Genomic DNA, 25,278 nt, shown 5'->3' with positions numbered 1-25,278 from the left:
GAAATTGGGTAACGGTACCCCCATTCATCTCAAATCCATTAGTCATTTCATGTACGAAAACCATTAGTTAGAGTGAGATCTGTTATCTCTGTTTGATAGATTAATTTTAAGAACAACATGAAATCTGGAGCATTTTTTTTTGTTCGTTAAAACAGCAGTATTGAATCATTTCTGAACTACTTTTATGTGCCATTGCTTCTTACAGACGAGGCAAAGATTTTGTATTCGATTTTATCTCAATAAATTTATTGAAAGTCGAGTAATCGGTAAAATAACATGGTGACTCTACTAATGAGATGACTATTGGCACACAAATTTTAGTTAGAATCTATTAGAATAGAAATAGTAACTCAATGTTGTGATGCTTGCTTGTGGAATACATGTAGGTATGTATTGTATGCGTATGTGCCTGTGTGTATGTATGTGTTTTTGTGTGTACAACATACATTATACCGTTCCCTCGGGTGTGTTGTATCAAATTGGTTGTGACACATTTCGATTGCGAGTCAGTGTACCAGATGTTCAAAAGTGCCTGAGCGGATGGTAATATACTGTCAAGAATTAACCGAAGATAACGAAATGTGAACATGCTGTAGCAATACTATTAAACCCAAGTGTTATTATCATTTAAATAAAAACGCATGTCCTCAGTTCTTATCCGTCAAACCATGATGAGCTGCTCTACAAAGATCAATGAAACACAAATTTTTTTTTTTTTTTTTTTTTTGGAAACGGATGACTGGATGAGGAACAAGAAATACGAAAATGCTGAAAGAATTAGAAAGGAATATTGGTAAGAATATAAACACCATTGCATACAACTAACTTTTACATTTAAGGAAGCAACATAACATGCCAGCAAAAGTACGGAGTGAAAAATGACAACAAAAGACACGAATCACAGCTGAATAGAACACTGGAATTAAGGTAAAACAGAATACAAACTATGAACAAAGGTAAGAAAACCAACATGAAGAAATAATAGAAACTGCTGGGTAACAATGTTATTTCCTCATATTGAAAGAGGCGTTTATATGGCGCGCATGCGCTAATTCGGCCTGATACAAATTAACGGGGAGGGCAATACATTTTGGACAGGGCTGTAAAAAGCTGATTGGAACCCTTTCCCCACCAAAATGTAATATAAGGAAACTATAAGGAAATATCGACTTTGAGACTTTTTTTGAAATGCATTAAACGTCGGAATTGGGATGGGATGTTTTCTCAAAAAATGTGCGTTAGAACTGAATGTAGGCTACGCTATTCCCCTTATTTAGTTGTAGTAAATGCACCTGCTTTGGATCGAGATGCACTTGCTCCCTGAGTAAGGTTTTAATTTCTGTATCGAAAGTCGAAAGCAAGTCCGTTTGAAGTCAACAGCGATGGTAGCTTTCGTGCGTTTGGTTTTCTCATTTTGAAATCATGTTATTGTCCACATTGAATGGGACGCTAGCAATATATTAGGCCGTATGAATAAAACGTAGCATGCTTGAATTTCGGTAGTAAATGCTACGTGTGGATCACGTTCCTGTCAAAACATGCTACAAACTGTAGTATTTACTACAAGTTTTCGGTAGGTAGCTCTAGAGGTTACTACTCGTGTGTTTGCTGATAAAGTGAAGTACAGAAATTAAAAAAGTGGATTTTTTACAGATTTAAGTACGTTTCTTGCTTTGTGCATGCTTATGCCAGCTTTTCCGGCTCTGTGTCGATACGGTATGCAGTAAATACTTAAATTCGGAAGTACCATTAACTACATGTTCGAACTTGTTTTGGCATTAAAAATGCCTTACTCTTCACTATATGGGGCCGGGTGTCAATTAAAAGTTTCAAAAATAGTCGCGTAACCTTTTTGTGTCATAATTTTGAACGTTAATAGCTCAGTCATTTGTTGACGTATTGATATAATTTAACAACCAATCGATTCGGAAACTTTTAACTTAAACATGTATGACAACGTCGTTTCAGTATTTCAATAGCATACTATTGAAAAAATGGTTAGAGTGATCCTATGTTTTCATCCACCAATCCCAGTTGTTTAAAATGACGTCAACTTCTTGTTCGACATAGGAGGCTTTGCGTCATGCATAAAAAACACCGTATCGTTATGCGTAGTATGAAGAGAAATCTTTAAATATATGCTGCAAAATATTTCTTTGCCTAGTCGATGCTTGACTGTGTATGAAACAAGTAGCTCGTCCAGTGAGCTGATGACTGGATTGTATATGCGTTCGCTCGCTGGATTGTCGCTTTTGCATTATGTGTTGGTGAAATTTCCTGTTGTCTGCGCAACACCGTGTTCGCTTGAGTATCTTATATATCATCTAGCTATTGAAGAACCGAATCAGCGTGGTTACCGATTCTTTTGAAATATCCCATGTATTTAGCAAATTTTTGGTCGATTTTGCCATTAAAAATGCCTTACACTTCGCTTCCCGAGGCTGGGTGTCAATTTAAAACATGCAAAACTAATCGCGTAACATTTTTCTGTCATAATTTTGAACGCTTATAACTCAGTCATTTGTTGATGGATTTATATTATTCAACAAACAATCGATTCGGAAACATTTAACTTAAACGTATGAGACAACGTCATTTGAATATTTCAATTTCATACCATTGAACAATTGGTTTGAATTGAGTATTTTATTTTGGTTCTCTGGTAACTATCAGGCCAATTTAGAATTATCGGCGATAGACTTTTCGGATCTAATTTGCAGCGCTTGTTCCTTGATGATTTGTTGATAGATTTTCCTCATTTAAATGATTCCAAAGCTTCAATATTGTAAGCTTAAAAATGTTTTAATTTGGCAACGGATCGGTTTGCATACTTAAATCTCCATTCCCATACGAACAAAACGGTCGAGCGCAAATGGATTCAGTATAAAGTTGTATTCATCTTTTTCATTGAATGTGACTGAACAAGTTTAGTCCCACCAGGAATTAAACGCTTCAAAAAATTCAAAATCAAATTCTGAAACTTGTCTAAAAGCGGCACATGTATCGTTTGAATAGGAACCCTCGTAGAATTTGGTTAATCGCCAGTTTCAGTTCAATTATTATTTGCTTCAAAACAATAAGCGTCTGATGGCCACACGCGTTGTAACAATGACAATGTTCATTCATGTGTTAATAACATCAAGTTACAATATGAACAAAATTTCGGAATTTGGTTGTGTATCCATTCCGTATATTCCTAATGTTCCAAAGCGAAAATCAATGTAAGCAAGTAGCTATTTTATGCGGACTGTTTCACATATTTTCTTCCTCGGATCGATTAACTGTTTATAAAATTAATAAGTTTTTCGAAAATTATCATCATAAAATAAAATCGTTTCATTTGTCCAGGTTTAAATCTTTAGGTTGTTTGTATCTAAAATTGAGCTTACTTGAAACTTTGGATTCATCATAATTGACTTCTAGTTAAAGGACGTTATTCAAAAACTTAACAATTTAAAAATTTGTGGAAAGGGAACAAAATTGAATAAAATCAATTATCAACAAGGAATCTAATTGTCAATTTTATCATTCGCTAACAATCTAAGCGCTTAAACTAGAGCAAGTTTGTAATTAGTCAATTGAATAAGTTCTTAGTTTAGTGTATCATTATCATTATCATCTTTAATTTAGTATTTATTATGGAGACCCTAGAAACGTTTCATTTTTAATGTTATTGTGTTCGGTCGTGTCTTGCATATAACCCTCTAATTTTTTTATTCATACCAAACCGCGTTATACACGTTATACAACAGACTTTACTACATTTTATTCATACGGCCCATTGTGTCGAGTGTCTCGGACAAGGTGTAAATACGAACTGAGTTTAAGTCAACTGTATAATGCAAATTTAAAAATTATAATTCAAAATTTTACTAATTGAATCTTTGGGGTAAACACTGCCGAATGCATTTTCCATGGTTAGAAGAGTAACTTCAGTAGATTAATCACCAGCTTTGTTTTTTTTATGTTAGTCACTCTAGCAGTTCGGTGAGTAATTGAATTAAGACGAAATTTAAAACTGCTATGGTAAAAAACTTCAATTCAAATTGGAACTCACGAATAATTATAGTTAAATTACGACTGATTCTTCAAAAACGAATTATAAATAAAAACGCGGTGAGCGACACTCCAGTGCTCCATGATAGAAAACTACTAGACGAAAGCTCTTCATTCTTCTAGTTTCCGATGCCGTATTTGGTGCGACACCGGAGACGACGAATCCACATTAGAGATTTTTTACTTGCGCTCAGCTAACGAAAAAGTACCGCAAAAATGACCAGCCAGCAAAAATGCTTTGTGCATAATTGACCACTGATAAGCGTCAACACTAAGTTCAAGACGATTTATGCCTTACCCTTCCACGACCATAAGATGTGCAGGACGAAATATGTCAGTACAAGACAATACTTTAGCTATTGGGGGTGTAATTAAGAGAATATCACCAAGAAAACAGCAGGGTCCAACAAAGGGTTGGCGGTTCAATGCATAGGACGCTGGTCTTACAAGTCAGTTGTCGTATGTTCGAGCCCCTACCTGGAAGGATTCTTAGTGTCAGTAGGATCCATAGTACTAGCCATGCAATGATTCTGTACACTAAGAATCGGCTGCAAAGTCTGTTGAAACAGAAAGGGCAAATTCCACAAAAATAATGTAATGCCAAAACTTTGCTTTGCTTTAGTTTAGGGTGCATAAGTTTCCTATAATTTCATGGGAAATATTTTTCCCTATGATTCTTACAAATAAATAAAAGAAGAGTTGGGTTTATTATATCGTAATTTACTTTATTGCTTTAATTGTTTTAATTATCATAATAGTAAAATAAATAGTTAGTTATGGCATTCTACGAAACGATTTCATGTACTTGTGGACGTTACACATAACACATTTATTATGTGTTCTATTTTCTATACGTCATTTTGCGCAAACTTTTTTAGTGCAATAAAGATTGACAGTTATTTTTACTTATTCGTTCAGAAACACATTTGTCGTCTTGGAAATAAATTTCTTTAACATTCAGTAAAAAAAACATCGATTTAATAATAATTGAAGAATCTATAACGATTTTTATAGAAGGGAGACATATTTCACTTGAGCGTTAAGGGGTTAACAGACAAATTGATTTCAACTAAATATTATCTGGAAACCCGTCTTCAATAGTTTCTCATGGAGTTACATCGAAATGCGCTTATGAATGTAAGGATGGACATATCGGACTATTTCGAAGTCTGATTCACTTAGAATTTAAACATATTAATCCTGTTGAATCTAGAGATTATTTTTAAATTTAGTCAAAATTAAGTAAATACTTCGAATGAACTGGATGTTCCCTCCATCATCCGCTGAGGCTTGTCAACCCTTACGGATATTTTACCCTACCATGCAGCATCCAGTTTTCTTCAAAATCTTAAGCTAAGTCCTGGCATTACATTCCTTTTGTGGAATTTGGCCTTTCTGTTTCAACAGACTTCGCAGCCAATTCTTAGTGTACAGAATCATTGCATGGCTAGTACTATGGATCCTACTGACACTAAGAATCCTTCCAGGTCGGGGCTCGAACATACGACAACTGGCTTGTAAGACCAGCGCCCTATGCATTGAACCACCAACCCGGGCCAAAATCTTACTTTTATTTAATTTCTCTTCGATATTTGGCAAATAAATGGGTGAAATAATGTGCAGCTTAGCATATTTCTATACTTGTAACTATAGCATGGAGTTACTAAATGGTAGCACCTTTCAAAGATTTCTCTCCGCTCTGTTTTCTTGGAGGCGCTCAATTTCCATTAGTACGTTGCAGAATTTTTTGTATTTCATTTAGCACTTCCAAATCGTCGAAATACAACGAAATCGGTTATATGAAATTCGTTGATTTTCCATGAAAAGCGTAAAAAGCTTTTCCAAAAATGTGCCTAAATGTGATCCTTGTTACCAACATAAGGTTTCGTATCATATCATCGCTTTTTTTTCAAAAAATTGTAAAAAAATCACCAAAACACTTATTTTTCAGAGCTATTCTTGTATACCACTCGGAAAATCCTCCCAATATTCCAACCATTTTCACACTGCAGATAGAAAAAAGTTTGTCAAAAGTCTGTATGTTTTTGGTTTTGGCCAATTTTTAAAATTTTTCATCGAAAATTTCCCGCTTGCATGGTACTTGTACGATTGCCTTAAATTGCTTCTATTTGTCCGTTGATCGAGTAAGAAGTTCAAATGGTTGTCACTTCTGGTTCCGGTGATATAACGACATAAGTAACAGCACATTTTTAATCAGCTGTCGTCCATATCTTGAAGGTTTGACAACAAAAATTCATTGAGCATGGTTCTGTATCGATTTCCATTCACGGTAACGCGTCGTCCTTCCACATTTTCAATAAATATGGGCCGATGTTATCATAGACCGCACCAAACAGTACATACATCGGTAATTCTTGAACGGTGTGTATTTGCTCCAAATACGACAATTTTGCTTGTTGACGTAACCATTCAACCAAAAATGTGCCTCATCACTGAAGAGAATTTTGCGCTATAAACATTTGTAATTGCACACTGATTTTGACTATAAAATTACACAATTTAGTAGCGTTTTTATGAAGTTAACCTGATGATTTACCAAACAATATTGAGTAGAAACGTCACTTTACACTGTCAAAACAACTTTCAGACAATAGTGTAATCCCTATTGAAAAAACTAACCTCCAACTTGAATGTAATCGGTTCAGAGCTTAAAATTGTCACGCATTCTCAATGAAAGAAACCATTCCAGCAGTATCATTTTCAATGTTTTACTGTCTCATTCGTAAATGACCGACACCAGAACAAACGAAGAGAGACGAAGCATTTTCGTTTCTTATCGAAAAAATGAGAGAGCCAACATCACTCTTTCCTCTGTGACAAGACGAAACCAAACTTACGTCTTCAGGTAGCAACAGCAGAATTTCAATTCTCATTCTTTCATCGATGTATTGAAAATATGTGACGCTTGGCTATAAAAAGTGACTATAAAATATGGCAAATCGTAGTAATTACATCCCAGAACTTCTTTGGAAACCAAAACTACTACAAATTCGAGCACCAACAGTTAAAACTTATTCACCCCTATTCTGTACGTCGATCGATTCGAAATATTCCGATCGAATGTGCAATTTCCATTCTGCATTCCGTTCGAGTTGGGTATGAACTCGAATATCATTCGTTCGAGTTGTTAAATTCTCGAACATTACTCGATCGACTTGCGTTCGTATTACTTCTGTTCGGTTTAGAATCGTTCTAATTTGTTTGTACAAGTGTGATCGTTTTCTTTTACCAAGAAATGAATATAAAAAGAAAAAGAACGTGTAAGTAATGTTGATAGCTTTGACAGTTAGTGTTCGAAATTCCAAGTGTTCCGAACGAATCATACAAATCGAACGGAATAAAGAATGCAAAATTCGAACTCGAACGAAAGAATAGAATCGTTCGTATCACAAATCCGTCGGATTGCAGAATCGGGGTGATTGTGAAACCTTTTTCTGTCGTTTTCCATTCTCACAGCTTTGGTTGAATATCGACACTGCATACTATAGAATTTTCACTGAAAACTGCAAATGACTGAAAGGGCAAATGAATGAAAAAACACAATTTTGAAACTACTGTCCTGCTCATGTCATTGACTGAACATGTATTTCGTTCTCATAGTTTGCAAGCGAAGCTGAGAGTGACAGTAATTTCTTATCGTTTTCGTCTATTTTTCAGTCAATGAAAATGACTTTTATTAGCTCTGAATCGTTTAGTTGATCATTCGGAAGTTCGCATTGTTTTTCAATGCGTCATAATTTGTCAAAGATACCTGAATCGATATCTAAAATTTTGTATGCGTTTGAAAGCTACTATCAGGTTATTTTATAAGTTCACAATACTAATGGCGAGCATTTTTTGTACAGATGATATAATCGCGCAAATGTTTCAAAGATACTATTTTAATGGCATGAAACAGACATTATCACACCACTATTGATAGCAAACTGTCACCATGTAATCTGTAAATTCGATCACTATAGAATATATCCATCGATCGACCTTTGTTTGTTAATAGAACGTCAATCCACGCGGGTCAGCTTAAGTTATTATGAAGATTGATTAAATTTGACGTAATAATTTGACTGATCTGTCATCTGTCACTCTTTTGAACACGTCAAAATACGTAAATATATTTTTCGTTTGAAATCAACTGAAAGGTTTATAGTATTTGAAATATAATCAGTAAACAAGTGCGAAAGAAAATACAGTTTTGTTCTTTTAGGAGTAGACAAAGATATCGAAAAATGCTAAGAAACTATCGAGAACAATACATGCAAGATATTCACGATATTATCCACTATTTCCAGTTACTATTTCATGAAAACGATCGCTCAGTACATTTAGAAAGTCGGTTCAATAAAACGAAACCGTGACTGATTTTGATAGTAAGAAGAAATAATTTCGTAATGCCGTAACTTTGACACACTTTGATGTCATTTTTAACCAAATCACCTCAAACTAACTTTTTTATCCTCTCTGTTACAGGTAAAAATTCTGAATTGAACGTACAGACGGTCTCAGGTCAACCGAAGAAAACGAAATTGTATAGAAATTAGTGACGTCGTTTCGCAAGCACCAGAGTAAACGGAACAAAACCAAGGTCCCATCAGCGTCAGTTTCAATTACCAAACAACCGAACCGAACAAACTCTTACGAACGTTCCGAAGATTGGACTGAATCATCACTGCTTGTTGTGTTTACCGACGAGAAACCACTGAGCAGAATTGGAGATTAAAGCAGGACAGTGCGAGCTCGCCTGGGAGATTCTTCGCAGCAGCCGCTCTGAGGCACTGAAAGTCGGGGGACAGACACTGCGTCGCAATACTGAGAGTGCCCTGCTCCGTCCGGACGTTGGAAAACAGTCGTACGCGGCCGAATATTTGGTGTGATCTATCCTTCGGTTCAAGCTATCTGTCGTGTTGAAACCAGCAAGCGAGAATAGCCACCGCTAGAATCGGAATATTCTATTATTTGTGATATAGCATACATCATATATATTTTTTTAAGCAATTGATTTTAATCTCGCTAATCCAAGCAAGCAAACCATTCGGCGCAGCGCAGTGATTTTATCCGGAGAGTAAGACAGACTCAACCAGCGAAGAAAACATCGTTTCCGATAAGAAAAGCCGACAAGAGATACTCAATTACTAAGCTACCGTTACTACTTCTCGGGTGATAGCGATTCGTACTAGCGCGTGAGCATCTAGCTTGGCCAGCCAAACTCGCAAAATCCAAACCTTGATATCGGAGTCAATCCATCTTCCGAGCGCGGACAACGTTTAATGACCACCGTCATCATGCGTCAGAAGGATATCCGACCAGCGCCAGCCCGGATCGAATTCAAGGGCATGAAGTTCCTGATAACGGACCGCCCCTCTGATCACAACATCCATGTCTACATTGCGGTAAGTGATTGCGCCTAGTTTCGCGGCTGGCTCGGCAAACAAAAGGTTAATTTTACCCATTATTTCGCACCAGCCACTATCTGCATTTTATCATCTGTTGCATCAGCATGGCTTGTGTGATAACAGAATTTGAACAGCAAACGTAACTGATCATTTTGTGGCTGTTGCTTTACGTTTCGTCCTGGATTAGTCAGTACAGAATAGTACAAATTGTGTTTTTAGAATTTTATTGTTGTAATTTTGTAATTAGTAAGGACTAGAAATGGGCAATTCGTTCGTGAACGGTTCAAAAGAACTAGTTCTTGTGAAAGAATGAAAGAACAATAGTTCTCTTTTATAGAACGATAGTTCCTCAGTTCAAACTTTTTATGAAGAACGGTAGTTCTGTTATAAGAAAGCTTCATCATGAAAGCTAAGTTTAAAATCGTGGGACCTTTTTTTTTTGCTCGTTTAATCTAACTAAACTAAGTTCTCGTTTAGTCTTTGCACAAACGAACCAACTATGAAATGAACTAACGAACGGTTAAGGAGAACTAGTTCTTTCAAAAGATCTCTGCATCACTGAACGGTTCTTCGAAATGAACTGTTTTGCCCATCTCTAGTATGGACAGTGGCGCCTATTTAATTCGGATGAACAACGTTCTCTGCCATAATTTTAATGAGTCAAACTCGGAAATTGTTCTGATAACCAAATTGGTTGAATGGTGCAACCCGATGAGTCAGATTTACATTAACTTCGCTAATGAAACGGATTCAAACGGACAGGTCGAATTAATCCAAGTCCCTTACCATTTTTTTCCGATAGAAAACTTAACTAATCAGGAATCAGAACAAATTGGATGAAATAGCACGTTCCCTGATTATTTGTCCCGGGTTTGCGATTCAAAGCATAGGGCGCTGGTCTTACAAACCAGTTGTCGTATGTTCGAACCCCGACCTGGAAGGCACATTCAATGAAACCTCCAACCCCTGATAGGATTTATTGATTTATAAATGCGAAAGTATTCTGTGTTCTCGGAAGAATGCAAAACGATTCGTAATATTTAATATTTAACCGGAAGTCAATTCGGTACTCAATTAGGGATGCCAAACAATCTGCTAAAACCTTCTAAGGTCAATACAGCAAGGATTCATTCACTCCAGAAAGAACACCTCTGACTGTAGCTCCTTGCTACATTGTGTGAGAAACGGTAGAATATCCTTCAATTGTAGCTTTCCATACACAGATTCAACCATGTATGAAGAACCAAAAACCCGGATTTGTAGTTGCGTAAATGCGGGGTAGATGATTTGAAGTGCCGTAATCGCATTCACACAAATCACACGAATAATACTCAGCCCGCTGTATAGTAGTCATACAACATTTGAGTTTACAATGCCCAGTCAGAGCTCTGATCAGAGTACTGCAGTGATGCTTGGAAAAATGCGGTAGACATTTTGACATTTTCAGATTCAAATCTGGTAGAAAAGCGTTTGCCTGAGCGCGACTTTGCAAATTTCGCCAATACCTAGTGACGTACACGACAAACTACAAAAGCAAAGCCTTGGTATTACATTCCTGTAGAGGAATTTGACCTTCTGTTTAAACAGACTTCGCAGCCGATTCTTATCGTACAGAATCATTGCATGGCTAGTACTACGATCCTACTGACACTACGAATCCTTTCAGGTCGGGGCTCGAACATAGCGCAACTGGCTTGTAAGACCAGTGCCCTATGCATTGAACCGCCAACCCGGGACAAACTACACTCATTTTTTATCCGTTCAATTTTCTCGGAGATTGCTAAACCGATTTGAACAATCTCACGCTCGTTCGAAAGCTACTATTGAGACATTAGTCATTTTCATTGAACTAATTCATTACTGAAACTTCTGGTTCTGGAGATATTGTCGTAGAAGTGACGAAACCGATGAATCACACTGAGGCGATTTCGACAATATTAGACTCGTTTGAAATCTACTATACTACATGGAATGTAGTAGTTCTTGTTTTCATGGAGCTATGTAAAAAAACGAGTTTCGTGTTCTGATAAAACAGCAACGATGAAATTGAATGGTATGCGGTACGGATTGGTCCACCATCCCCCGCATTCTCCAGACCTGGCCCCCAGTAACTATTATCTATTCATTTAGGGGTTAGCCAAATTTTGTGCTAGGGCACATAACCGTTTTTATTAGTTTTACGTTTCGTCTTTGACTCATCAGTGCAGAGCAGTTCAAATTGAACTGCTTAGTGCTAAACTCGGCAGTTCAATTTGAACCGCTAAGCAGACGTAAAGTTTCTGCTACTTACAGAACACTTTTTGTTTTGCAACGGAGTGCAATGTCTTTTCTGACGTGCCGAACGAAAACGTGTTTTCGACTATTTCTGGCCGATGCAGGTATGGTCATTTAGGGGTTAGCCAAATTTTGTGCTAGGGCACATAACCGTTTTTATTAGTTTTACGTTTCGTCTTTGACTCATCAGTGCAGAGCAGTTCAAATTGAACTGCTTAGTGCTAAACTCGGCAGTTCAATTTGAACCGCTAAGCAGACGTAAAGTTTCTGCTACTTACAGAACACTTTTTGTTTTGCAACGGAGTGCAATGTCTTTTCTGACGTGCCGAACGAAAACGTGTTTTCGACTATTTCTGGCCGATGCAGGTATGGTCATTTAGGGGTTAGCCAAATTTTGTGCTAGGGCACATAACCGTTTTTATTAGTTTTACGTTTCGTCTTTGACTCATCAGTGCAGAGCAGTTCAAATTGAACTGCTTAGTGCTAAACTCGGCAGTTCAATTTGAACCGCTAAGCAGACGTAAAGTTTCTGCTACTTACAGAACACTTTTTGTTTTGCAACGGAGTGCAATGTCTTTTCTGACGTGCCGAACGAAAACGTGTTTTCGACTATTTCTGGCCGATGCAGGTATGGTCATTTAGGGGTTAGCCTGCATCGGCCAGAAATAGTCGAAAACACGTTTTCGTTCGGCACGTCAGAAAAGACATTGCACTCCGTTGCAAAACAAAAAGTGTTCTGTAAGTAGCAGAAACTTTACGTCTGCTTAGCGGTTCAAATTGAACTGCCGAGTTTAGCACTAAGCAGTTCAATTTGAACTGCTCTGCACTGATGAGTCAAAGACGAAACGTAAAACTAATATTATCTATTTCCAAACCTGAAAAGTTTTTTTTTCAGAAAAAGAAATTCATGTCGAATACTGATGTCATTGCAGAAACGGAAGCCTATTTTATGAGCCTTGACCAATGGGTCAAGTGTATCGCTCTAATCTGGAGATTATACTGAAGAATAAAAAAGTTTTCACGGAAAAAATCGACTATTTCTTTGTTAATTCTATGTAGTACGGGATCAAAATTTTTCAATACTTCTAGTTTCCTCTGGAATAAAATGAGCCGATTCCGACAATCTTATCTCGTTGGAAAGCCTTAGAACAAACTTCCGGCTCTGGAGATGTAATCGTTGAAGTGACGCAAACGATAAATCGCACTTTTTCATGCGCTTAAATTTTACAGAGATAACTCAACCGATAACTGCGATATTTTCTTCCCTTGAAATAGGCCAAGTGGAATTTTATTGATTCGCTTTGTGCGACTGTTTAATTATTCGATTCTTCAAGACAAAGCAAAGCAGAAGACATGGTCAATCGCGAATTAGATTCAGTTTTTCAACATCTCGTTTGGCGTAGAATAAGCATCCGCAGCTCGGAATCCTAGCAGCCTTGCTGTACTGATAAGCTGCGTAACCTTCAGAATTTGTTAAGAAAGGCTCGAAGACAATTTTTTCGGACAAAAAGTGAGAGAGATAAATTGTTTGTGCGTGAATTAGAACACCAGTTTGAATCATGAATCGCATCGTGTTTTCAGCTCAACGGTTCTCGATTGAAGAGCAGTTCCAATGACCACCCGAAACTGTGATATCTAACAGTGTAGCGAAAATATCAAATAATCAGATAACACCGCTGAAAAAATCATGCCCGATTTAAGGCATCGATTATCACTATCCCCAAAGGCAACGATGATTATTATCACTCGAAGCGAGTATGTACAAAATGTCATTCCATTCAATATCACTATAGTGATATTTCATAAACTTACACGTGATAATGAAATGATAATCATTCAAAATTATTCTCACGATTATCAGCCATGCAGCGATTTTCACTGAAAATGATGATATTAATTTCAACCTAATTTTAATATGCCATGCTGTGATTAAAAACAATGATAATGACATCACAATGCACGTTTCAAGCAGCTGTCTCAAAAATATTAACACTATTTACTTGAATTTCATACAGAGAATTAACAGGAGCGCAGGAGCGAACACAAACAAACATTCAAACCAGCCCGATGGAAGGGCGCTCTACAAAGTGCCGCTCTATCGTAGCAACATAACTTCTCAGCAGTGTGCTGGTTCAAACGCTGCGCAAAACCCTGCACTCCTGTTACTTCTATTTATCAAATTCATGCTAAATAGTATTTAATTGGGTTTAATATCATTAGACCATGATAGTAAATTAATTCTTGAAATTAAACAAAATCTTTTGTCTCTATAATTAATATTCAGAATGTTTTTTTTTCGCTGTATTTGCATTGCATATTGCTATTGCGTATTACATCACCGACATATGAATTAGCAGACGATGACTAATGAAAATCGCTGCTTGGCTGATAATCGTGAGAGTAATCATTCTTATTCATGTGTGAATTTAAAGCATATGACTGTAGTGATATTGATAGGAATGAGATTATACTCAGTGGCGATATTCGACTAGGTGATAATTACACAATACTGATCAGAAGCGATAATGCTGCCCCAACATCAATCTCACAAAATCGGACGATTTTCGTTGCCATGCTGATTTTGTAAACGATAATCACCGACAATTATTATCGATGATGATAGATGATTTTTTATTTTTTTAGAATGATAATGATAAACGCAAATGCAAATGATAAACGGAAGGGGCCAGCATAGCATTTCGTATAGCATTTCGGATAAAAGTTCCTATTTGAGCCCAGAAATGAACATCATCATTTCGATGTGTGTGCAAGGGCATAGTCGTGCAGTAATTTGAGTTTCTCTTGTATTGTGGAACATTCTGGTCATTTTTCGAGCAATGTTTGATTCAATTTCTTCATTTGCAGTATTCCCTGGTTTTATAAGCTTGTAACCCGAAATACCTGTTTGATCTCACCAAATCCACAGTTTTTTTTAAAGCGATTAGGTTTTCCAGTTGATGTCGATGGCTGGCTAGGGTCGGCCCATAGTTTTCTGCGCTTGGGTTTTCCGAATAAATTCATTTTGTCACGATCCGAAGGAGAAACCCCTTTTGTTTCACGCCGAACCACCAGAACTTTGCACATGGTTTTGCGCTTTTCCTGCTGTATATCATTCGTCTGATGAGGAACCCATTTTCTCATCTTCTGAATTTATCACATGACGTGTAGACTTGGCTTGGCAGCTAACGTTTAACCTTTCCGCCATTTATGTTTGATTTTGGGTATTGTCTTCGTTCAACGATCCTTGCCAATCGACATATTTTTGGGTTTACCTGTGCGTTCGTTACCTTTGGCTTTAAATTCCTACTTCAATCAACATTCACAAGTCGCGATTCGCGGTCGCGGTAAAACTTCATTTCAATCGAATATTATTAGATGAAAATCAAATTTATGGCCATTGGCTGTCAGCATATCTAGGGTAACAGAGGTGTTTTGGCCCACTTTAGGATTAATTTTATTTTAGCCCACTTTGTAAAAATATTCACCAAATGTTATAATATCTTTGAAAAACCCTTCCGCAATAGGTAATTTAATGTGATTAGTTTCAAATTGATGCAACATGGGTTACTTAACATCGGTTGAATCCATAAAGTTAGTTATGTGGTAAAAAAATATATGAAATGGCAAAACTACCTCTGTTACCCTATTTGACTTTTGTTGCCATACCTCAAATGAAGCTCCCAGAATTAATCGGTAATTAAATAACCGTACCTAGTCACTTGAAGTTTTGCTTGCTCAGTTGCAAGCAGGGATGCAAACTGCCTCCTCTTCTTTATTACTGTAGTCTGTTAACCCACATTTACATATTCCATTATTCGTACTGTACCACGCTGTTGCATCCAAACTAAAATTCTTTTACAGTAGGCATGCGAAGCAGTGTCGCGTTAAAAACTACCGCCGAAATCACCGCCGCTTGAGGTAGGTAGAAATTCTATCTTTCTAAATTTTACTGTCTCCTTGTTCGCGCTACTGTAGCACAAAAAATGTAGCTCGCTACGGTAGAAAAATGTACTTTGCCGCTGTAGAAAAAAGTACATTAGTGCGATAGAAAAATGTACTTTACCGCGGTAGTTAACAGTGGTATCGAAGAACAGTAAGCGCAGCACATTGCCTATATTCTTCACTATTTCAAAGATGTTTTTCGCTTATAATGTTTATAAAGTAGTACTGCTAATATCATTTATTTAAACCCGGTTTAAAGCTTTTGATCGTTGCCAGGAGGTATTAATGGTTGGGTTTGCCAGAGGGTATTAATGAATTATTTTTCTCGAACAAAAAATGTTTTGTAAAATTATTAAGTTGCAGAATTATTTATGTATTTCGAATAAATAAATGATGTAATCGCTGTGAGAATCAACTTTTGAATAGAGGCTCGTAGGGCCGAGAGTCTTATACCGTTTGAATCAGTTCACTTAGTTCGCACAGTGACTGTGTGATTAGTTCAATAAATTATTCATGTTATCTGGACTTGTTTATTGATGGACAAGTAAACTCAACTGGTTTTATTGATGGACAAGTAAACTTTACTGGTTCCGGAAAGTAGTGGGCGAAAGATATTTTTGAAATTGTTTGATCGATTCTCACTAACTTCGTATAAAATTGAAAGACTAGTTCCGAAATGACATATTTATACGTGTAAAATAATTCAAACCGTGATATGAACAAAATAATAAAATCAATTAGTATTTCGATCGAAATGAATGAAAAACTCACTCAGAATGGAAATACTCGAAACTGTCTGCCTGTTAGAAGGTTTTGTTATTTTAAGAACAAATTAACGGATTAATGAGTGCGGTTCACAATAAAATATAATCAATAATTAAACACAGTACTAAAGAAACAAATTAGAATAGTAACTTAAACTGCCATAGTTAGATTCATTATACTCTATTTGTACTACCGTCAATCATATGTATTAAAAAAAAGTTTTGTACTATGTTATAATATGCAGATCATCCAAATTTATTTCCATTGGTATGATCGCTGTTTTGCTATTCTCGTCAGCTGATTGTTCATTTATATTATTTTTTCTAAGGTGTCGCATTAGAAAGAGAAAAGTTGGTGCTTCGCATATCGCGTTCTCTCTGAAAGCAACCTAAGGACCAACTGAAAAGTGTTGACTTATGACCACTACCGTTTTTTACACTTTTCAATCTGTTACGCACTAAACACAGAATTGAGTCAAAATCGGTTATATCAATCGAAAGCTTCCCAAGAAACAAATGCACCTATAGTGTTATAGAATATCTTGCATATTTACATGCCTAGAGCCACTTCAGTAAACTCGAAGAAAATTAAATCTCTGATTCATAAATAATTTCAACTGCCCTGACTCTGTCAAACGGAAACCTTTATGATAATTGTTAGGTTAGGTTAGGGAGAGCTAACACCCACGCTATATCTGAGAAACGCTGGATTTGCGACTTAGCCCACAGTGGGAAGTTTGGGTCACCCACCTCTAATAAGAAAAAATCGGTAAAATATTGCTGACTTTCGAATAGCTCAACAATAAGATCAGTAAAAAGTATCATTTACCGATCGATCGGTAGAGCTGAGACTCATTTCTTCATAATTTTATACTGAATTATTTATCGCTCCATACTGAAGTTTGAGGACTTTTTCATAAAAATTGTAAATACACGAGATTGATAAGCTATACAGCATTACTGGTATTTTGGTTGGTTTGGATTAAAACGTGGTAAAATATCATCTTTGGTCCCACAAAATCGATTTATTTAAGTGTGCTCGAAAAAACATTAGGCTTACTGCCAAAAACATGGAAAATATTCAGATATCGAAGACTATATCTTTCTGAAATCGTTATTAGCTTTTCAATTTCAGTAAATTATGTAATTATCCGAAATTTAATTTGTGCTGACGATGATCGCTAGAAAGCATCCTACGTATATTAGTAAAACCAAAGTTTACCATTTGTTTTTTTTTATCCTCATGTTAACCGGAATCAATTAAAATTCAACGCAGCTTTTATAGATTTTACGATGAATTATTCTTTTGCTTGGGATTTACTAAATAACAATTTCCGACTAAAAATGATTTCCACTTCGAGTCACCAAAATTCTAAACGTAGCGAAATACTTAACGATTTCTTTAAACTCGACATTTGATTTTCCTAGTTGAGAAAAAGTTGTACAAGCAATACTTATCGTTCAATAAAAATACATATTTAACGATAGTAACATCGACAAAAGGTTCGAAGAGGAAATCAAATTTCTTCTTGTCCTTATTTGATTAAACCTAGCTTCTATTGGGTTGTAAACACAGCCTAAATATATTGTATGCATGGCTAGATCACAGGAAAAGGCTTCTGTGTTTCCGTTGAAGAGACTTAAAAAAAACTTAATTCTTTGAAGAATCCCTTAGAAATGCATACGTTTGAAATAAAGATATAACTAGAAATAAAAATGCAAGGAAAAAATGAAATTGCCCGCTTCAGAAAACTTGATTTTTTTTCTGAGTAGGGTAACGGTACCTTCATTCATTTCAGCTCCGTATCTCAATAAGCTGAAATATGATGCATTCTGAGTCCATTCGTAATAACACCAGTATTATGTACAATTATGCCGTAATTTGATTTTTCAGAGCCGAAACAAAGATATTTCATCCGATTTTATCATAATTTGTTGATTTCTAGTTGCGTAATCCTCAAAATAACGTGGTAGCTCCACAAATGAAATGATTATTAGTACAATAGCCCTATTTAAGATGAATGCATTTCTATAGCCATAAATTTTAATCTTTTATTAGTCTGGATTATTCTAAACATAAATTATAGTCAACACAAAAATTTTACAAGATAGGCTCATGCAAATGCAATTCTTTATGTAAAAACAGGTCTTGATACCAGATAACAAATAGCATCGTTCAAAAAGAATAAATAATAATATCAACGAATTTCTAGTTCAATAAAATATAATCAGTTGTTCAAATAGATAAATAGTTCGCCTTTACGCAAAAATAATACTTATGCATGTGAAAGATTATTTAAATCAACCTTTCACTACACACCTTCTGAGCAAACACCGTAAAGTACAGCGGTAGAATACGTTTTCGTCCGCAACTGTAAAGTACTTTTTCATCCGCAGTAGAGTACATTTTTGTCCGCAGTAGAATACTTTTTTTTCGTTAGCGGTAGGAAGCTACAGTACATTTTTGAAATCTACGGGAGCTTCCAGCAGCAGTACAAGGCCGTACCATCAAGAAAAGGTAGAATGAAGTAGAGCAAAATTTGTTTCTACCTGTACCGTTCTGATCGTCGCTGGTACTCTCTCTGCGGTAAATGTACCATCAAGCAGTTGTAGCAGGCTGTAGAATTTTGAATGTGTAGAATGTACAAGGATAAATGTATTCTACCGCTACCGTTCCCATCCCTGGTTGCAAGTGCCAAATAGTCTACCTGTTTCATTGTCTTCACTGTGGGTAGTGAGCAAGTTAGAATGCATAGAAATGGACATCAACTCGATAGCCAAAACTCTCTCCGACCAGATATATAAGTAGAGGGTGGCGGTTCTCATTTGAGTTTTCGATTATCTCCAGCAAGTTTGAAACGATAATTTTCGACTGTTTGAAATGTATAGAGATGTGTTGCAAAGTATTACAAATGAAAACTGAAAGAGGGAAACATTAATTTGTTTATTTCGTAATTAATATTTCAGTTATCAAGACCGGTTTACCTTTCATCGATTCATTGGAAGGTCGCTCTTTTATTCAATTGTAAGAGATATTTTATTTCAACTGATGGTGGTGGTTACACTGAGAGAAGTGAATGAAGAACTGAATGCTACCCAGATACGGGTTCGAATCCCGTCTCTGCGGTAACATTTTCGCGGTTTTCATTAGATCATTGTGTTCACATGTCAATTTTCCAATCTGTTTCCCCTTTAGATACTGATCATATAAAAATTACCTCAAGACGGCTTTACGTCTTAACAAAGACTTAAAAACAAATCCTTGAGTGCTACCCGTCCTGTACGTCAGCGAATGTTGTGTGTAAGAATGTGAAGTTTACTGCAGTAGAGTGATCGTCAATGTGCGTCACATTCGATTTCAATTGAATTGAATTCGACAAGAAATGGGATGGGGTGGTAGTGTTTTGGACATTCCCATTTCCGGAGTACGAAGGCTAAATAGTAGAATTCGGATCCGTTTAACCGACCAAATGTCATCTTAGATTCAACAAGGTGCATAAAATAGGAGCTTAAAAGCACTTAGTTAACTCACCTTTTGACGATCTCCTTAATTTTTAATTTCCTTTATCTCCTAGATGATGACCTCATTCATTATATATTACAATCATTATATATTTATGTATGTTCAAACACCAGAAACACCATTCTGCAGAAAGAAGTCCCTAAACAAAACAAAAAATCTGTAAGCTACAATGTTTTCATATCAATGTTTGCAAAATGAATTTACCTTCATTAAGGGGCAGGCATCTAATCGCGAACCGAATAAATAAATAAATAAACAACTTAATTATTCTCACTTTTCTTGCAGGAACTGAAGAAAAACAACGTGTCAGTGGTGGTCCGGGTGTGCGAGCCCAGCTACAAAATCGAGGAACTATCAAACCAGGGCATCCAGGTGCGAGACCTTGCCTTCGAGGATGGAACCTTCCCTCCGCAGAACATCGTTGAGGAGTGGTTCGAAATTTTGAAGCAAAAGTAAGTAATGAGCCGTTCGAATCTGTGGTGTGGTAGACGTGCTTAGCATAACCTTTACTTTCCGCTTGTCGTGTGTTTATGTGTCATCTGTGTTACTAACTTGGAACGGTAACTGGCAGCTTCTTGTACAGATTCCAGGACGACCCGGAGGCTTGCGTAGCGGTGCACTGTGTGGCGGGACTTGGCCGGGCACCGGTTCTGGTGGCACTGGCACTGATTGAGTTAGGACTTAAGTACGAGGCAGCCGTGGAAATGATTAGAGAGTAAGTGATGGGTTGTAGTTGACCATTGACCTACTCGTGTACTAACACTTCTTCTCTCTCTCTCTCTCATTGCGATTTCAGTAAAAGGAGAGGTGCTATCAATGCCAAACAACTATCATACTTAGAAAAGTATAAGCCCAAGTCACGACTAAAGCACAAAAATGGTCACAAGAATTCGTGCTGCGTGCAATAAAACTATCAAAAATCCCACCAGTTAAAGTGTTCATTTTAAACGAAATCTAAAACGAGAAAGAAAGCCGACAGCAGAGAGCGTAGATCGCTGATTGAATGGTACGAAGCGCTTGGTTTTCGTGAAGGTGCCAGATAGCGCGAATAAAATAGACCACTAGATGGCTTGAAAACGACGATTCAGAAAAGAAAGGTAGTGGTCTCACTTTACCAATGTTTAGCAAAAAATAACAGGAGATCGATGAAGCTAGTAAAAGGAATGAATTGATGAAAGGAAAAAAAAAACAGACAAACACATACAACACAAAAAGAGATGAACAGAGAAAAGCAGCTGAACAGTAAGGCAAATTATATATACACGTAAATAAAACAAAAGGAACTAACTAATTAATTGCATATATAATTAGAAAATGGCAGATAAATAATACTATCCCAATATTGTATGAGTATATAAATTATTGAAAAATGCAACTACTTTTTTAACACGTACGAAACCAGCTACTCATTTACTGTACTAGTGATGCAAGGCGCAGGGATGTTTTGTCGTGGACTGGACCTTGGACGTTCGTTGGACTACTGTGCGATGTCGATCGCAGCTTGTGCGGACTCGTAGTAACAGCATTGTTTAGTTAAATTATTACAGATTCGATAATAGGTAATACGCTCGCATGCACACTTACACACATACATACATACATACACAACCAGAATTAGAGTAAACACCAATAGCCAGGACCATTGATTTAAATCAACTTGCTAACGGGGATAACGTTTGCTAGTCGAACAAAGTACCGAAAGCATGTGCAATATTTTGTCACCGTACCAGAGATTTGTAAATGTTATAGGAAAATCTTATCGTAAAAATTGTACCATAGTTATTATTTTTTCAAACATTACTGCAATAGCCAATCGTGCTGTGGGTTAGTCGTTGTGGATTAGTATACTTCCGTTGGTGGGTGGGACTGAGCTAGTTGACATTGTAACCAAAATAGTTTTTGTTTTGTTGTTGTATTTTCTTTCATTATTCGTGATTATAGTGTTTTCGTTTATAAAGCCATTATAAAGCAGTAAAATATTAAAGAAAAAACGAGACTGCTATACAGTGTTTTGCATTTAAACTGAAGCGAACTTAAATAGGACACTTTGAAATTCGACATTGGTCTTTCAATGGCGTTTAAAAATCTGCCAGCGCACTTTTATTTTCCGCGTTATCGTTGAGTGGCGTTTACTCGATGGCCTTTCATGTCTTTGACAAGCTAGTTTGGAGGCTGCAAAAGGTTTAAGGTCAAGTTCAGACGTTTGACACTGAACAACGTACAACGAATCGGTTGGTTTCGCAACTGAATTGGGTACTCGTGTGAACAAGCGTCAAGCGTCAAGTACGCCATGATTTCGAGCTCTCGTTGGAATCAAAAACGTCGTTGTGATGGTGTTCAACAGACATATCTCGACAGATTGATCAATAGTAAGAAATAGAAATTTTGCAAAATATTCCTTACGCCAATAGAAGTGAGAATCCCACTACGGCTTCCCGTACACACTAGTTATAATGGAGTAACAGACAAGCACGCAATATTTCGTATTTTCCTCATCAGTTAAGCCATAATTTAGAATTGTGTTCACTAAACAGACACCAAATATCGCCTTAAGGAGCGTGCTTACATTCTGCAAATAGAACAATCAATCGTTTCTATAGTAGCAATCGCTTCTGTCAAAGTCCGTTATTACACCGTATGCTATTTATTTAGTATAATTTTAGTTCCAGCAATACCGACGAAACCAACTCTTAAGTTTGCGACAAAACGTCCCGCCTAAGTCTAATGCTTAAAGAATTGCAGGCGTTCCTTCCTTGATGGGAGCACCAGTGTTTCTAATATTATTTTTTACCACAATTTACCTTTAGTCAAATCAAGTACAGACACTGAAAAACTTTAAACCAATTATGTTAATTCAAACCAACACCGACAAAAGGGTTATCCCTTCAGAACCCGATGAACCGCGCAGCATGAACGAAGAAGGCACATTAGTATATCAACAACTAAAGTAAATCTATAATGGTAAGAATGCTGACGAAACTAAAAAAAATACGCTAATAAGAAAGCTAGGACAAGGCAAGGACCCACGCTCTAGTCTTGTGCGATAACCGTTGTACTAAATTTTACCAAAAAAAATGTAGGTAACATTCACATTCATTCTGATCGCAAACACACGAAACACCGCTGTGAGATGGAAAGCACTTACTACTTCCGTTTTTTGTTATTTTGTTTTCTCGTATCAGTCTCAGCTGAGAAAATGATGGAAACTAATTTTTGATACATGTGTTTAGAACAGGTTTAGAACAAGCTTACTTAAGAGAAAACTAAGTACTATTTTATCTCATTGATATCATATAATAGCAAATGATATGGAAGTGGAAGAAAACATACACACCCAGAGAAATATATTTAAACAATAAAAGTAAAAAAAATATTGCATGTTTATCGAGCGTTTACATTGAACATAACTTAAAGCAAGATAAAACGACTATGAACAAAAGCAGATCATAACTTTCTTGTTACCGGCAAAGAAAGCCGTTCTCCCCAATATCAATGTCAACTCAATCAGCAATAATGAAAAATAAGTCTATTTAATTCAGTCGCATCCAGAACAACAACTCGTCTGCACATCTGTGTCTGAAAGTGGCTTTTTACGCAGTGAGCCTTTTGGAACAATTAATCAGTGGTGAAGAATAATTCTAAAACATCAATAGTATTGTTGCTTTCACGCGCCAAACACGATACACCAACTTTGACTTCCCGGTTGACATGCTAATGCGAATAAGAACTAACCTGCCTAACATTAGTTGGTAACCCGAAGCAATACTACTACGAAGTCACGCGAAAACGGGATATTTCCAGCACTGGACGCCTACGTTGATCACGCTGTGCGTGTCAAACTGCACGTGCCTGCATGCGTTGCTTGATCAAATTTTACTAAACGGTCGCCTCTGCCCTCGAACTCTCTCACACACTCACAAACACGTTTCTTCCGGTGATAGACAGTTTCAGAATCAGATGACTGTTTGTCAACAAGTCGGTGAAAATTGTTTTGCTGAATTATAAATACACACAAACCCAGGGGGTAATTAAATTACCCCCCTCTCGAAATGGTTCAGGACTAGATCTTAATCTCGATACATTGTCGTAAAATCGAACACTTTTTCTGTCTATACATCATAAGCATCATTAGCGAGCATTACCTTTCTAATCGTTTCCTTACTGTCACTTTTAGGGCAAAACCATAACGTGATTGCTTTACTTCCCCATCCCTTAAGTTATTGAACATGGAATTTGTCTCTGCGACCAATAGGTGTGAATACCAGTGGTCACATATTTTACAAACGTATCGTCAAAAACAAATAAAATAATAACATCAAAGCTGTGAACTGTTTTAGACCATGAGGTAAGCACCATAAAAATTGAAAAAAAAACGAAACAAAAAAGAAACCATCACGAATGACGAAATATTTTATTACTTTATCTGGGGTCCCATTCAGAGATTTCCGAATTCTTGGGTAAGGAAGAAAAAAAAACTGCTAAAAAGATAGGCATTTCTCAATTTTTCGGCAACAACAGAACTAATTGTTAACGGTTGATAAGTATAGAGTTACTTTTCAAATGCAAGTCGATCACTGAAAGTATAGAAATCATTCACACTACATACAACTGGGTAAAAATATACTTAATAATGTAAGTAATGAAATGAGGTAAACATATTAAAAAAGAAAGCAAAGCATGAAGAAGTGAAACAATATTATACTGAAATAGATATTGTAATTTTATGAAAAAAGTAATAAAGACGTTGTCTTATTTGTGTCTCATTTCTAACACCACGTTTTTCATTTGAAAACGAAATATTCCTTAAGTGAAGGTTGTTGCGAAAATTGTAGTATCGAATTTCATTCTCATATGGACTTTCGTTCTTTTAAATTATATCTGATGAACGAAATTTATTCTTAAAATTGTCCACAAATTGCTGCAATTCCTGAATAGTTTCATATTTTCTTAGTAAAATGAAAAAAAAATATCAATCCCATGACTGTCTCATATGCGAAGTATCCGCATATCCGTCCCATCGAAATAACATCGAAATCTTTGTGTATTACAAATATTTCATTTTATAGTACTCAGTTTTAGCGTTTTGTAGCACAAAAACATGAGAAATTCAAGAAAAGGTTTGTAAGTTTGTCTTCAATACTTATTTTACGATGAATAGGTGCTGTGATAAATCCATTACAGGTTAAAGTCGGGCTAAAATGGACGATATACAAGGGGAGAGTCACTTAACACAAACTATATTGTGTCTCTAAAAAAACACGTGATATACTGTCAGTCTTAGTGTGCCACGCTGTTCCCCATGAAACAG

The 25,278-nt window shown here is 36.4% G+C and overlaps 1 protein-coding gene across 4 annotated transcripts in view; it reads left to right on the top strand.

The window, feature by feature from the left end:
• Positions 1-24,740, top strand: part of LOC131428277 (PRL-1 phosphatase) — a 191,922-nt gene extending 167,182 nt beyond the window's left edge. For 3 of the 4 annotated variants that reach the window (XM_058592092.1, XM_058592094.1, XM_058592093.1), the window contains 4 exons: positions 8,545-9,464; positions 20,256-20,422; positions 20,542-20,685; positions 20,767-24,740. In XM_058592092.1, coding sequence (XP_058448075.1) covers positions 9,342-9,464; positions 20,256-20,422; positions 20,542-20,685; positions 20,767-20,878 — 546 coding nt within the window. In that variant the 5' untranslated portion in view covers positions 8,545-9,341 and the 3' untranslated portion in view covers positions 20,879-24,740. The remainder of the gene's footprint in view (positions 1-8,544; positions 9,465-20,255; positions 20,423-20,541; positions 20,686-20,766) is intronic. The other variant, XM_058592095.1, reaches the window with a different exon arrangement.
• Positions 24,741-25,278: the final 538 nt, after the last annotated feature.

This window comes from Malaya genurostris, chromosome 2, assembly GCF_030247185.1.
Source record: "Malaya genurostris strain Urasoe2022 chromosome 2, Malgen_1.1, whole genome shotgun sequence".
Lineage (NCBI taxonomy): Eukaryota > Metazoa > Arthropoda > Insecta > Diptera > Culicidae > Malaya > Malaya genurostris.
The sequence above is the reverse complement of the archived record's forward strand: the minus strand, read 5'-3'. Positions and strand labels throughout refer to the sequence as shown.